Source organism: Mastigoproctus giganteus, chromosome 8 (genome assembly GCF_048544385.1).
Source record: "Mastigoproctus giganteus isolate SK-2022 chromosome 8, ASM4854438v1, whole genome shotgun sequence".
Taxonomy (NCBI): Eukaryota; Metazoa; Arthropoda; class Arachnida; order Uropygi; family Thelyphonidae; genus Mastigoproctus; species Mastigoproctus giganteus.
The window spans coordinates 120,909,051-120,924,461 of NC_143582.1; the positions used below are offsets into that span (position 1 = coordinate 120,909,051).

At 38.3% G+C, this 15,411-nt stretch overlaps 1 protein-coding gene across 1 annotated transcript in view; it reads right to left on the minus strand.

The window, feature by feature from the left end:
* Window positions 1-14,906, minus strand: part of LOC150081788 (splicing regulator SDE2) — a 150,983-nt gene extending 136,077 nt beyond the window's left edge. The window contains exons 1-2 of the mRNA XM_090379664.1: window positions 14,676-14,906; window positions 6,931-7,048 (exon numbers count right to left, since the gene is read on the minus strand). Of these exons, the coding sequence (XP_090235790.1) occupies window positions 6,931-7,048; window positions 14,676-14,777 (220 nt within the window). The 5' untranslated portion in view covers window positions 14,778-14,906. The remainder of the gene's footprint in view (window positions 1-6,930; window positions 7,049-14,675) is intronic.
* Between the last annotated feature and the right edge of the window lie 505 nt (window positions 14,907-15,411).

The following is a 15,411-nucleotide window of genomic DNA, read 5'->3' on the forward strand; positions in this document are numbered from 1 at the left end:
GGCTTAAAATCTCTCTACCTCATTGTGTCACATACTAGTTATTGTCGGTGACTCAATTGTTAGGGAGATGGAGAATATACTAGGCAAAAGGGATAGGTGGAACAGGAACAGGGCATGTCTGCAGGGGCAAAAGCGATGACATTGTACAGCAGATATCATCTTTTAAGAACACAAAATTGATATCAATTTTGATATTGTTGTACACTCAAAGAAGTGCAAGTTGATATTGTTGTACACGTTGGCACTAATGGCCTTAAGAGTAAGAGATCTGCAGATTTACTTAGCAAGTACAGGTGAATGCTGAAAAAAAGTCACGATTTAGGATTAAATTTGAAAGTTTTTGCAATTCTGCCAAGACACGATAGGAGGGAGTATATGATGAGAGCATTGTCAATCAATCTGGCCCTGGAGAGATTGTGAAAGGCTCATATGGTAGAATTTTTTCAGCATGGTCTGTGCTTGCTAACAGGAGAGACTGCTTCTACAGGAATGGAATACACTTAAATAGAAAGGGTGCAAGAATACTGCTGATGTTTTCGAAGCAATGCTAGGTGGGTCAGAAAACTGCTAATTTGGGGGAATTCACAGACTAAAGATTAATGGTAGCTGCAGGCAGAAGCGAAAGTGATTCATGCACTGCTTCTATTGTAATGAGCAGCAGCCTAGAGAGCAAGTTGCTGAGGATTTCAAGAGCTGCTGGGAGTCATTAGGGAACAATTAAATATATGGGCTATGTTAGGGTAACTAAGTGTAAGAATAAGTGCATGTATGTACACAATTGGTAGAAGTATAGTAAATAAAACTGATGAATTTGAAGTGCTGATCAAAGCATCAAAGGCAGATATTGTTGGGATATCAGAGACATGGTGTCACATAGATATAAGCAGTGCAGAATTGGAATTTCGCGAGTACAATGTGTACAGAAAGGACAGACAGGGTAGGAAGGGGGAGGGGTTATGATGTTGGTTAAAAAACAAAATCTAAGCAAGTGCATCGTGTTGACAGTGCAATGTTGAGTCTGCTGTGACATAAACACTAGGAAAGGGAAAATGAGAGTAGAATTATGTAATAGGCCTAATGACGCTGATGAATGCAATGAACAGTTGTGCAGAGAAATAGAATGGGCTATAAAATCACAATGTCCTGTAATGGAGGATTTTACCTTTCCAGATATTGACTGGAACTTGTGAATTGGTCACTCGCACGCTAGCAAGATTTTTGTGGATTTATTGGAGGATTGTTTTCTACAGCAACGTGTTCAATGGGCAACAAGAAGAAGTAATACCCTTGATCTGATTATCAGCAGTTATAACGCATGCATTAGGAATTTGAAGATAAAGGAACCTCTAGGTGACAGTGATCACAGTGTACTGATGTGAGATTTACTTAAAGATGTAACTATGATCAAGGGTAAAGGGAAGGATTTTTGTAAAGGTGACTACAGAGATCTCAGACAGTTTTTAAATTCTATACAGTGGGATCAACTGATGCTGTTACCAATGGTGAATTCTAAACGGGAAGCCTTCGGGGACTTAATCTAGGAGGCTGCTATGCTTTTCATACAAACTAAGAAATACTGTTCAAGGTTTAGGCCTAAATGGATGTCGGATGAATTAATGAAGCTCCTGATAGAGAAGAAAAATGTAATGGGTCGCATATAAATTATCAGGCGACACAGAAGCCTATGACAGATATAAGCTAAGCTGTAATCAGGACACAAAGGAGGTTAGGCAGGCAAAGGCAGATTACAAGAAATCTTTGGCAAAGGACGCAAACAAAAACAGCAAAGAGTTCTTTACTCTTTTAAACTCTAGAAGGAAAGGGATGAATCAGATTGGTCCACTTAATGTAGATAGTTGGACTACTGATGATCCTGCTCAAGTAGCTGATAAACTGAATGAGTATTTTGCATCTACATTCACACATGAGGAGTTATCCAAGGAGAGGAATGCCAGAAGTTTATCAAACTCTAACAGGGAGCTAAGTGATTTTGTGATAACTGAGAGCAAGGTGGAGGAGAAATTGTTGATGTTAAACATAAAAAAGGCACCTCGGACAGATGGAATCTATCCAGTTATAATGAAGGAGGCAGCAAGGGAAGTAAGCAAATTGTTACTCATAATTATGACAGCATCCTTAGAGTCAGGGGAGGTCACGAGGCCTAGAGATGTGCAAATGTACCCCCAATTCACAAAGGGGGTTCAACCAGTGACACAAATAATTGTAGACCAGTTAGTTTAATTTCTATACCGGGGAAAATAATGGAGTCACTGGTTAAAGAGGTTACACAAGATCACCTAGACAAGCCAGCAGCTACAGTTCAGACAGAGCATGGGTTTCTTAAGGGAAAGTCTTGTCTAACCAATTTGATTGGATTCTACGATGTGGTCACAAAGGAATTGGATTCTAAAAATAATTTTAATATCACACTTGAATTTCAGTAAAGCTTTTGATAATGTTGCATGGAAGACTGCTGTACAAATTGGAGCAGTTTGGCATTAAGGGAAAGTTACAGCAATGGATAAAGATATGGTTGACTGGGAGACGGCATGAAGTGGTAATAAATGGACACTGCTCTATGTGGACTAATGTTATCAGCAGAGTCCCCCAGCAGTGAACTCAGATGGGCCCACTGTTGTTTTGTGTATTTATCAATGATATCGAAGGTATATCAGGCTTAATGTCCAAGTTTGCATATGATACAAAGGTTGGCAGGGTTGTTAATGACACTAAAGACAGTACGCTACTGTAACAGGATCTAGAAAAGTTAGGCAGATGAGCTGAGAAGTGGCAGCTTAACATGGACAAATGCAAAGTACTGCATATGGTTAGCAGTAACCCAAGGGAAATACACCAACTCTGTGGTACTACACTCAGGGAGGTGGAGAATGAAAAAAAGGTCTCTAGGTAATTATGCAGTCAGATATGAAGTTTTCTGAGCGGTGCAGACAGGCTGACAGAGCAGGTCATGGAATTTTGCTAGCAGAGACAAGGAGGTGATTAACCCTTTGTATAAAACAAGATCAGACCAAACCTTGAGTACAGTATACAGGTCTGGAGGCCTCATTTTAGGAAGGATGTAGAGTTGCTAGAATGAGTACAGAGAAGGGCAACAAGATTGGTGAGAGGAACAAAGGCTTAAGTTCTGCAAGTTGCATCATCTGGAGACTAGGTGATCTGATTGAGGTGTATAGGGCCTTGAATGGTTTGAGCAGGCTCAATGCTGACGGGATACTTCCATTTTCTCAGACTAAGAACCTGAGGGGGGCACAGATTCAAACTGAGGAAAGACAGTTGTAGAATGGATGTGCAGAAGTTTGCCTTTAGCCAACAGGTAGTTGATTGCCGGAACAAACTTCCATCTGTTGTTGTGGAAGTTGATAGCTTAAATAAATTTAAGGCTGAACTAGACAAACATTTGGAGTGAATGGATGGGTGAAATCGGAAGGTTTTTTTTTTTTTTTTTTCTTCTTCTGCCTGATGCTGAATAAGCTTGCTTTCTTGCATCATATGCCTCAACTAATGCTAAAGCTAAATTTGCCTATTGTCTCTATCGTTCTCCCAACTCCACTAATCACTTGTAATTCTTCGACTATCTCTCCCAACTTAACTTTCTACAGTCCAACTTTCCTAACAGTGGGGTAATTTCCTTGGTGATTTTATTGTTCACAACTCCAGCTGGCTTCCATTTCTAGTCACACAGACCAGCTAGACAAGATGCTGAGGCTTTTGCAATTATTAATGACCTCACACATATTGTTTCATTTACCTACCAGAATACCGGACAATCCTAACCATACAGCCAACATGCTTGATCTTTTTCTCACAAACAACCCTTCTAAGTACATGGTTGAAGTGAGTGGTCCTTTAGGGCACCTCAGATCAAACTTGGTGATTGTCTCTTCTCCAATGGAGCCTTTATCTCATGGCTATTCCAAACCTCATGTTGCCTGGCATTACATTACCAGAATGCAAAATGGGATGACCTGTGAGATTTCTTTTCTTCTTTTCCTTGGTTAGATTACTGTTTCAAAAGTTCTGATGTCAACATTTGCTCAGATCGTGTCAGTAAAATTATTCTAATAGGAATGGAATCCTTTATTCCACATTCCACCCCAAAATCTCATTCTTTATCTAAACCTTGGTTTTCCAATAAATGTGCTAAGGCTGTTCATCAAGAGAAGAATGTTGCATATCATAATTCGCTTGTATGAAAATCTCCAGCTTCAATTTCTGCCTACACCAGAGCATGAAACAATTGTAAAGCAGTCATTGATCATTCCAAACTAAATTTTGAAACGGCTAAGAGTAGAAAACTTGTTCCTTGCCCTAATAGTAGCTGAGCATTCTGGTCTCTTGCCAAAGCTATTGGCCACAACTTTTGCTCTTCTCTGCTAACACATCTGTCAAAACCAGATGGTCTACTGTCACTTCAGCCAAGGATAAAGCTGACCTGCTGGCATTCCATTTTTTTTCCCCACTCATGTATTAATGATCTTGGTAAAACATCTCCCACCATTCCCAGCATGCTCCATTCAATGCCTCCTGTGGTCTTCCGTCCAAAGGAGTTTGAATTGAAGAATCTTGACGCTAAGAAAGCTCTAGGTCCTGATGGTATTTCTCCACTTGTTCTCAAAATCTGTGCTCCTGAAATTACTCCTGGTCTTTGCCGCTTTTTTCACTTCCTCATTCCAAAGGTGTTTTTCCTTCTGCTTGGATATTTACTCATATCCAGCCAGTTTCTATAAAGGGTGACAAATCCCTCCCATCCAATTACCGTCCTATTGCAATTACTTCTACTCTTTCTAAAGTAATAGAGAAATCAATCAACTGCCAACTCTTAAACTATCTAGAAACCTTCCATCTGATCAACGATCGCCATTATGGATTCCATCAATGTCGATCCACTGGTGATATTCTGGCTTATGCTACCCATTTATGGACAAATTAAATGGAAAAGTTGGTGAAACACAATCAGTTGCTCTTGACATCTCAAAGGCTTTCAATCGTGTTTGCCATAAAGGCTTCTATCTTATGGTTTCCCAACTAGTTTTTTTGCAATTAGTTATCCAGTTTTGTCTCTGACCACTCATTGAGGGTAATGGTAGATGGCTCTCTGTCTTCTAACTTCTCCACTAATGCTGGTGTCCCCCAAGATTCAGTTCTTTCCCCTACTCTTTTCCTCTTGTATATTAATGACATTCTTCCACTGAAAGGAAATCCTATCCGTAGTTTTGCTGATGATAGCACATTGCATTCCACTTTCCAGTTTGACAAACCTTGCCCTGCTCAATCAGTTTCAACTTCTTGAATACCCACTACCAATTCCTTAAATGCCTATCTCCAGGTAATTCTCCGGTGTGGCAAAGACAACTTAGTTGATTTAAATCCTTCTAAAACTCAGTCCTGTCTTATATCTCACATAAAGGATTCTTCTGCTCCTAGGCTTATCATTGGTGACAATCCAATTTCTAGGCAAGATGATATATCTCTTTTGGGGATTACTCTGACTTCTAATCAATCTCTCTCTTGGCACAAGTACATTACAAATATTGCTTCCTCTACATCTAAAAAACTTGGTTTTCTCTTTTGCTCTCGGTGTTACTTTTCTTCCAAACAGCTGTTCACTCTGTACAAATTGCAAATCCACCCTACCATGGAATATTGTTCCCATATCTGGGGTAGTGCCCCCAAAACCACTGTCAGGCTTCTAGATCCCATTCACAAGAGGGCAGTTAGGTTAGTTAATGACTCATCTCTAACATAGTCTCTCCAATCTCTGTCTCATAGCCGTAGTGTTTCTGCTGCATGCCTTTTCTACAGATACTTCCATGGGCACTGTTCTTCTGAATTGGCTTCTATAATTCCCGCTCGCTCTCTCTCTCTCTCTCTCTCTCTCTCTCTCTCTCTCTCTCTCTCTCTCTCTCTCTCTCTCTCTCTCTCTCTCTCTCTCTCTCTCTCTCTCAGAACAGTCTGAACTCATGCCGCCACCACCAGTCAACATCCATTTACTGCCCAACTTCAAACTCACAGAACCAACTTTTCATCTCCCTCATTTATTCATTCAACTGCCGTTTTCTGGAACAACCTTCATACATATTTCCTGAAAATTACAGTCTACAGAAGTTCAAGTCTAATGTCAACAAATATCTCATTTCGTCTTCTCAACCTTCAACCCTTGCACAGTGCTAAGCAGAATAGGTTTGAATACCTCTCGTGTTTGGAGTTTTCAAAAAAAAAAAAAAATCTCAAATCCACCTACCATGGAACACTCTCCCCACATTTGGAGTTTAGCCCCCAAACCATTTAGGCTTCTTGACTCCATTCAAATGACAACAGTCAGGTTAATCAATAATCTTCTAATCTCTCTTGGCATAAACACATCATAAATATTGTTTCCTCTGCATCTACAAAACTAGGTTTCCTCTTCACACTCAGCATTTCTTTTCCTTCAAAAAATTACACACTCATTACAAATTTCAGATCCACCCAATCTCAAAGAAATTGGGATTTCTCTCAAGAAATTTAAAAAACACTAAAAACTAATCTGAAAACAATTCTCTAGACAGCAGCAACAAAAAATTCAGTGACTAATCACTTGCATAGTCCCATAGGTTATGTCCCATCAAATGAGAACTAGTACTATCTTCAGCATTTCTTTAATTTTTAAAAATATAGCCCACTCAAACTTCAAATTTCTTGTAAACAATGTGTGAAACAATAATGCTGTTGAAAACATTAAAACACATATAAATAATATTTTAAAACTTTTTGGGGCACACCTCAATTTCCTTCACAACCAACCAGCCAGTTGAAAAATATTGCTATAGATGCCATATATATATATCTGTTTAAAACAACAAAAAAATTAACAGAACTGTGGATAATGGGAATCATAATAATATGAATTATAAAATATATGTTACTAACCTCCTTTTCCACCACAAAGAGAAAGAAGAATATATACAATGGAATCTTTTGAAATGTGAGCATCATCTTTTAAATAACGACCATTCCACACAGCTCTGAGATATTTCTGAGAAACGCCCTAAAAATAACAATCATTGTGAAATTTATAATTCTATTTACTACAAACAGTTTATAATTACAAGAGTTGGTGATTTTTTTTTTTTTTTTACCTACCTATTTTTATAACTGAAATTAAAAAGTATACAGGGGATAATGAAAAGTTCATAGCCTCACTATGGAGCAGTGGACTCACACCAGTAGGTGCAAGTTATTTTTTGATACATCTCTCCACCGATGTTCACACTTTTTCCAGCTATGTTGCAATGCATTTATCCCACTCTTAAAGAACGATACAAGACTTGAAAAAAAAAAAAAAAAAAAATGCTTACACAGATGATATAACCTCTTCATTTGTTTTGCATTTTTGTCTAATCGAGTAAAATGTAAGTTTGAGACAATAAGAATTCTGAAGGGACCAAATCTTATATATATCATACTACCATTGCCACTTATACATCTGCATAAGGTGAAGACAGCACACTGGTGATGTGAAGACACCTTTTATCAGACATCCATTTTCTTTTAGTCTTGTAATTAGAATAACAAGTTAGCACAGTATACAGTGAAACTTCTCATTAACGGACACCTCTCGTTAAAGGACATCTCTCTACAAAGGACATTTTCAAATTCCCTAACTCACCTCCATTGGTTTTAACGTGTTTGCAGCTTCTGTCTAGCGGACATTCTCTGTAACGGACGCGGACAGGCAATCTGCACTGTTTCGTTTAGATTAGCACTTAATTTGATCTCCCCATAACGGACAGCGGGCGAGCTCATGGCCCTTTTTCTAGGAACGTTTCTTCCACGTATTGCCTCGATCGTGTGTTTATTTTCTATTTCCGATTCTCTGAATTTTATCAAGGTTTACGTCGCGGTTCTAAACCCTTTTTCAAGAATTTTAAGGCACGTGTAAAACTTCTGATGAATTCGGTGTGTGCAGGGGGGGGGGGAATATGGTCGGCCTTTATTCTTTTCAGTTTCAGTTTTCAGTTTTGTTCAGTGTCGTGTGAAGTGCACAATGTCTTCTCGTAAACATTTAACTTTAAAAGATAGTCGAACTCATTAATGCGTATGATCGGCAAAAAAATAGTGTTCGCAATCTCGCTGTAAAATTCAAAATCGGGAAGACGCAGGTAAGCGACATCCTAAAGAAAAAAAATGAACTGCTCAAACAATTTTGGCAACATGTAAATGATCAGGTTCAAAATCATTCCCGAAAACTGTTGTACTTCAAATTTGTCGCGCACGTGCTAAAAAAATTCCCATTAATGGGCCTACTATTAGGGAAAAGGCTTTGGAGGTTGCGAAATCTATGGGAGTAAATGAGTTCAAAGCTTCTGTGGGATGGCTAGACAAGTTCAAAATTCGGCATAAAATTTCTTGGAAAACCGTAAGTGGTGAAGGTGGATCTGTTGATACTGGGGTTGTAACAGAGTGGACCGTCAAATTGGAAGATTTATGTCGTGATTTTGAAGCTAAGGATATTTACAACTGTGACGAAACAGAGTTGTTTTTTTAAAGCTCTTCCTGAAAAAATAATGAGTCTAAAAAACGAAAAGTGCCAGGGCGGAAAAATTTCTAAGGAACGCTTGACTGTACTATTGTGTACAAATATGCTGGGAGACTTTGAACAACCTCTTGTTATAGGAAACCCACAAAATCCTCGTTGTTTCAAGGGCATAAAGTTGAATCTTTTTGGATGTTGACTGGAAGTCTAATAAAAAAGCGTGGATGAGACGAGATATCATGAGCGAATGGATAAGTCACTTTTACCAAAACATGATTCGTCAAAACAGAAAAATTATTCTTTTCATGGATAATGCTGCATCTCACCCGCACATTGAATTGTCCAACATTCAAATCGTTTTTCTGCCACCAAACACATCTGCAGAGTGTCAGCCCTTGGATCAAGGGATAATAAAAAATTTCAAACTTCACTACAGAAAACGTGTTTTAAGACATCTCATTGCAAACATGAACGATGTAACATGTAACGAGTGACCTTGCAAAGAAAATCAGCATCCTAGATGCGATTCAATGGATTTCCTCTTCAGTAAACGCAATTAGAAAACAAACTGTCGTGAACTGTTTTGTAAAGTCTAGCTTCTCAAACGCAAAAATTGAAGTTGTGAACAGCAATGTGGAGCACCAAGAAGAACAAGAACTTCAACATCTATTGATAATGTACGATACTTCCGCTACAAGTGACCCTGGCTACAAAGATATAGACTCAAATCTCACTACAGAAGATGGTGCTCTAGATATCAACGACATTATCGATATTTTTCAAGAAGTTCCTCATGAGGATGAAGAAATGGAAGGAGGTCATTCTGTCGAAGAACATATTAACGACGAACCACCGATGAAAATAGAAGAAGCGCTCATACAAATCAATCGTTTAAAAATGTTTTTCGCCGCTGAAGAAGATACTGAAGGACTTTCGATGGTTTCTTCACTCCAAACAAATGTTGAAAACAAAATTATCAGCCGGAAGAAGGTGCAGAAGAAAATAAGTGATTACTGTATGTATTTTTCTTAAGATAAAGTCATAATATGCATAGCACAATTGTATACATATTATTTACAAAAATAGTGTGCAAAATCTGTATATATTTTAATTTAATTTTACATTAAACGTTTAACGATTTTTCTTTCTTTCTTTCTTTTCTCCCTCAGACTTCTTGTTAGCGGACACTTCTCTCTAACGGACACATTTTCGTTCCCCATGGCTGTCCGTTAAAGGGAAGTTTCACTGTACTCCTCTTAAAGTCTGACCTGTTGGAGTATACTCCAGAATTATTCCTTAGGAGTTATGAATGATTCACCTTTACAGTCAATGAACTATTTTTTCTCCTCCTTAGAGGCAGTGAACTTAGACATTTCCACTGTTTAGATTGCTGCTTGACTCAGACTGATAGTGGTGGATCCACATCTCATTCATGATTATTAATCTTGGCAAAAAAAATGGATTTGCTACATAATTCACCAACAATTCCAAGTAAGTCTTGCATTGACCAATTTTTTGTTCAAGCATCAGAATCAATGAAATCTGTCTTGCAGAAGACAGATTTCATTGTCTTGCCTCTTTCAATGACTAAGGAAAGCCAAATCTACTAAGATTCTTGGAATTCAATTAGCCATGGCGAATGATTTAAAGAGGGAAAGAATATGCATAGAGAAGAGACTGCAAGCCATGTGACAGGAATCTTGGAATTAAACTACAAAAAGTGCCATCACCAAAAATTTTCTTCCTAATGTGGTGTTTCTGGCCCAAAGCCTCCTCCCTGGTTTTCTCTTGGGCTACAAGTAACCTTTCTGTTAACAGGGCATGGTCAGTTTAATCACAAATTGATAACCCCTGGAATACTGCAAAACCCTCTCTGCACTTGTGGTGACCCCGAAAATTAGGACCACGTTATGTACAAATGCCCTGGATATGAAGAATATCGCATCAGACTAGTGACTAAAATAGAGCAAAACCCCAAAACCAAGTGTACCTCCTCCTACAAGAAGAGCACCTCTATTCTGCATTTACTGAGTTTATGCAATCATTATTCCAACATAGGCACTCTATTCAGAGGTGACCTCCCTAATTTGACATCCATAGAACAGGACAAAAGTACTGAGCTGAAAATTCCCAAAGTCATATTACACGCTAACTTCTCTATCTACTGAATTAAACTGTAGCAGAAATTACTCAAATGGATTCCAAACAAATGAACTAACCTCCTACAAGAAACTGCAAACCCTGAACCTCAGGTTAGTATTCGCTGGTCACCAATAGACTGCCAAGTGTACCTGTATACTATCTGGTGGGTCAGGTGCTCTGACACCTGTCTCAGGTGTGAGATGCCATTCTGGCACTCCACTTTGCAGGGCACTCTTGCCCTGCAAGCCTTCTACTTTCCCTTGGTTTGAGTAGGCCTCAGCCCAGGGGTATCCAAACCTTTACTCCCTTATCAGGAGGATGCCATATTTTCCCCATCCTCCCTACTTCCCACTTTTGCTTCCTTCCCCTCTTAAATTGTCTCCCTTCCCCTCACTTTTTTTTTTTTTTAACTTGGTTTCCATCACGAAGCTCAGGCGACCCTGGCAGAAACTAGCCATAAATTGATGTACTGCCTGACTCACTTCCCAGTGATAGTGGCATGCAACGTTGAGTCCCACTAAGGGGCCCCTGTGGCAAAGTAACCAGAAGAACAACACACTATACTGCACAAATCACACACACCTGCTATTTATAGATTTTTGTTACCTCACAAGAATACTGATGGCACAGTTCTGGGAAACTGCCAGTGGCACCTTACCTTCAACACTATGCCACTATATCTACTGCAAGGCATTTGCAGTAGATATATTGCCGATATCTTATGACAGAATAAACGAGTTCAACGAATTCTCAAGAAAAATGTAATATATTCCAATAATCTCTTTAAAAATAAATAGTCATATTACAGCATTGCAGGATGCTGCAACTAAATGAAGCTTGCCTGGGCCTCTCCTTCTAGATTCTCTCCCCACCTTATTATTGAATTCTGTTGTCCATTTTATCGCTACATCATATGATGAAACAGATGTTCTCAAAGGATATATCGGACCATCTTGGATTTCTTTTAGCATTAAATTCTTCTATGCAGGTGCCTTGAAACAGCACAATATTCAAATTTATCCATTATTGGGGGGGGGGGGAATGGACTACACCTAAGTTCAATGTGTTTTCAAGCAAAACATTCTTTTCAATAATATTTCTGTTCTCAAATAGTCTTCCTCTAATGGAGGGGGTTATGCAGACACAATGATGAAAGAGAAAAATGTCCCTGTTTCTTCTAACCCAAATCATAAGTAAACACTAGACCTAGCATGCCTGATTCACAGGTTCATATTCAGAGCAGTTTTCAGGGTGAACGAGTCCTCCTCAATCAAAAAACACCACCACCTTGAAATTGCCAAATAAGCATTTAATGTTCTCTTGTTTATGCTCCGGCATGACCATCAGGTCAGTGGAGTTTACAATAAATCATCAATACATATGTTTGTATTGATGTAATACTGTGGAGTTTACTTCATTAAACTCCACAGTTTGTAATATTGTGGAGTTTAATAAGGGGTTACATATACTTGTACTTTCAGTGCTAGAGTATCACAAGATGGATTCCTGCAAGCTATTTATATCCATCCTGGCCTCAACTCTACACAGCATGACCAACAAACCTATAAAATTCACTATAATTAACACAACACACAACCATCGGGATGTCATACTACTAATTAATGAAATTCCACTGATTACAGACCAGCCTCGCTCAGTTCTGGTTACACATTAACATTAGATTTGCTCAAATGACAGCATCTCTTAAACCAGTTCTGGTGCAGATTCGCCCCTTATTCTCAAAGATCCCCATACAGTCCTCTAAGGAGGAGACACGATGTGATTTCTCTAGCAACAGTCCAGTTTATTCCACTTCCTTAGGTAGCTAAGTTTTTAAGCTATGTAAGTTAACCCAGCCATCTGTTCAAAAGTCTTTCTTTTTTTTTTTGACATCAACATTTCTTCAATTTGTAAGGGAAATACCACATGTTCAAATCTTAACTACCTACTAGTGCAATATACATCTGTTTCCAGAGAATGCTAATTATATTACACACTTGAATTTCCTGAGAGGCCTATACCTGTAGCTGAGTATTACAAATCTTAAATCCATTACAATAATAAGCATTCCTGACTTCTTTTTTTTTTTTTGGTCCTCACCTTTTTCCTATTATATATGAGGTCAGCATTTTTTTACTGTTTTGGCACGAAATTTTTACGGCCGGATGCCCTTCCTGACGCCAACCCTTACCCTTTATCCAGGCTGGGGATATGCGGTGGTTATTCCCTAACCTTCCGCGTCCTCTATATTTGATGGTCACGGGCTCGAACGGGGTCTAATCAGAAAGCATGTGCTACACACTGCTGCTCCTGCCCACCTGGCTACGGATGCGCCTAATGCTAATTCATCAAGTAATGAATATTAAAGGAAAAACAAAATTAACAATGCATGCATAACCCTCAAACTAAATAATCCACACAGGGATAATTAATACTTTATATTATTGTGAAAAGAGAAGATAGAATCAAATATATTTTTGAAATTTAATATTATTTTGTACCAACTGGAATTTGATTTGCCAGCATTTTAAAATGGTTTGTTGTTTGTTTGTTATTTGGTTTTTAGGAGCATTAGCAACTAGGGCCATATTGCTCCGGGATATGCAGTGGTCATTCCCTGACCTTTCCGCATCCTCCGTATTTGGTGGTGACGGGCTCGAACCCCGGTCTAATCAAGAAGCATGTGATACACACTGCTGCTCCTTCCCACCTGGCTACAGAGGCGCCTTATTTTCGGATGGCCAGCTCGACACTATCCCATAATCTCTCATCATCTTCCCCCCTTTAGTATTCCTCAAATATGCTACTTCTCTTAACTGGCAAAAAAATAAATATCGCAAAAAAAAACCAAATAAATAATAAACTGGAAAAAAAAAAAAAAAAAAAAACTCATACACTTCACTCTGCAGCGAGTTTCAAAGGTAGATGCATTAATATTTTTATTTGCCCATTATTCATTTCGGGCAAGATTTTGCTAGTAATCTTGGTACCTTACTACCCTTTCCCATTATTTTTGTTCCAATATCAATTAGTTGGCAATAAACTTCGTTTCGGTTTGGGATAAATCCCAGTACTTTCTTTCTTGCAGTCTGTGAAACCGAACCTAAACAATGAATCTGTCTAAAAGTGAAAGCCCACAGATTTTATTGGAGGGGAAGATTGTATGGTTTCATTTCATAACACAATGCTACAATTTTATACTACAAGGTTATTGTACAGTTAGTCTTTACAATCTGGTACCCATTCCGATTGATTGTTGCTAGTAGCAGTGATTGACATGCCTAGCCCACTGTGCTTAGTCTCAGGGTGTTTATCTTCCTCTTGCTACTGTTTTAAAATTGGAAAAGGAGTTCCCAATTTTAAAACAGCGGCATGGGGGATAAGCACCCTAATAAGACCAACCACCAGCAGGATAGGCATGTCAATCACTGCCACTTGCAACGATCGGAAGACTAGCCCATTGCGCTCGTCCTATGAGAGAGTTATTTCAGTTAATTCTTTGAAGACTCCCCTTTACCTAAGTACACCTCAGCAGCAGAAATGAAAAAAATGTCATGGCACTCATCACTCGAATGATTTGTATCCCACGGTAGTATAATAGAGCATGGAGTAAATACCGTGAATTTACGACCAGTTTTTTTTTTTTTTTTTTTTTAAATACTTGTTTTAAATACTGCAGAATTTTCTAAATCTTTTCTTTGTTTTCGGATTATACCATGAACAAGGCCATATGGGGGCTATCCCTTACTCTACCCCAACAGTTATATCTCACGGCTTATTTTGGCCGTTTATTTTTTATTTTATTATTATTATTTTTTTTATCTTTTTTTTGTGATTACCGGTAATGTCAAAGCCAAACCGTGATGTGGTGTAAGTTTATCTCACCTGGTTTGTTTGGGGATTTGTTAGGCGCATCGGTAACTATGGCCATAGTGCACCATCCCGGTGATGCAGATTGGTTAACAGTAGTGTTTCCTCTGATAATACAAATACTTACTGTTATTTCTGCTACTTCTCGCTTTAATTCGGAACAGGATATAGTCACAGCCGAATTCGTAACATAAATTGACATTCCAGAATACATCTTCACAAACGGCATATCTAAAAATGTTACGCCTAAAAACAGGATCTCACAGTATACCAATTTTTGACAATAAGATTACAACGTTGCAAAAATCAGAAATACTCAAAAATATTCATTACAAACACTATTTGACAATAAAAAGTCACTACAACGGAATTCAAATAACCCTACGTAGCCAGAGAGACCGTGCAGTGTACGCAAGTAAAAATTAAGAAAAACACAAGCGACACCTACATTAGAAATACTAAAAGGGAAAAGAGTTTCTAAAAAAATTTCAACTTAAACCCAATATAAAAACACTTTACACCAGATCGAAGAACATCAATGTAAAATAAAATACTGTATAAGAAAACAATTAATTCGAAATATAAGGCATCTTTAAAATTAGTGCATAATCTCTTGGGCTGAGTTAGGTTGCTTTATTCTTAAATGCAAATTGGGGGAAAAACAAGTACGTGTATTAATAGTATACCGTATAGTCTCTCTTTATGATGATAATAATGATGCATTATTTATAGCTACATTATTATTATTATATTGCTGCACTTATATTATTTCTCCCTGATTGGGGGTGTCACCTCGTCACGGGTATTGCTACCAAGTACACAGGGTGGTTGTTGTTATGTCAGATGTTACTGTTGGTCGAGGA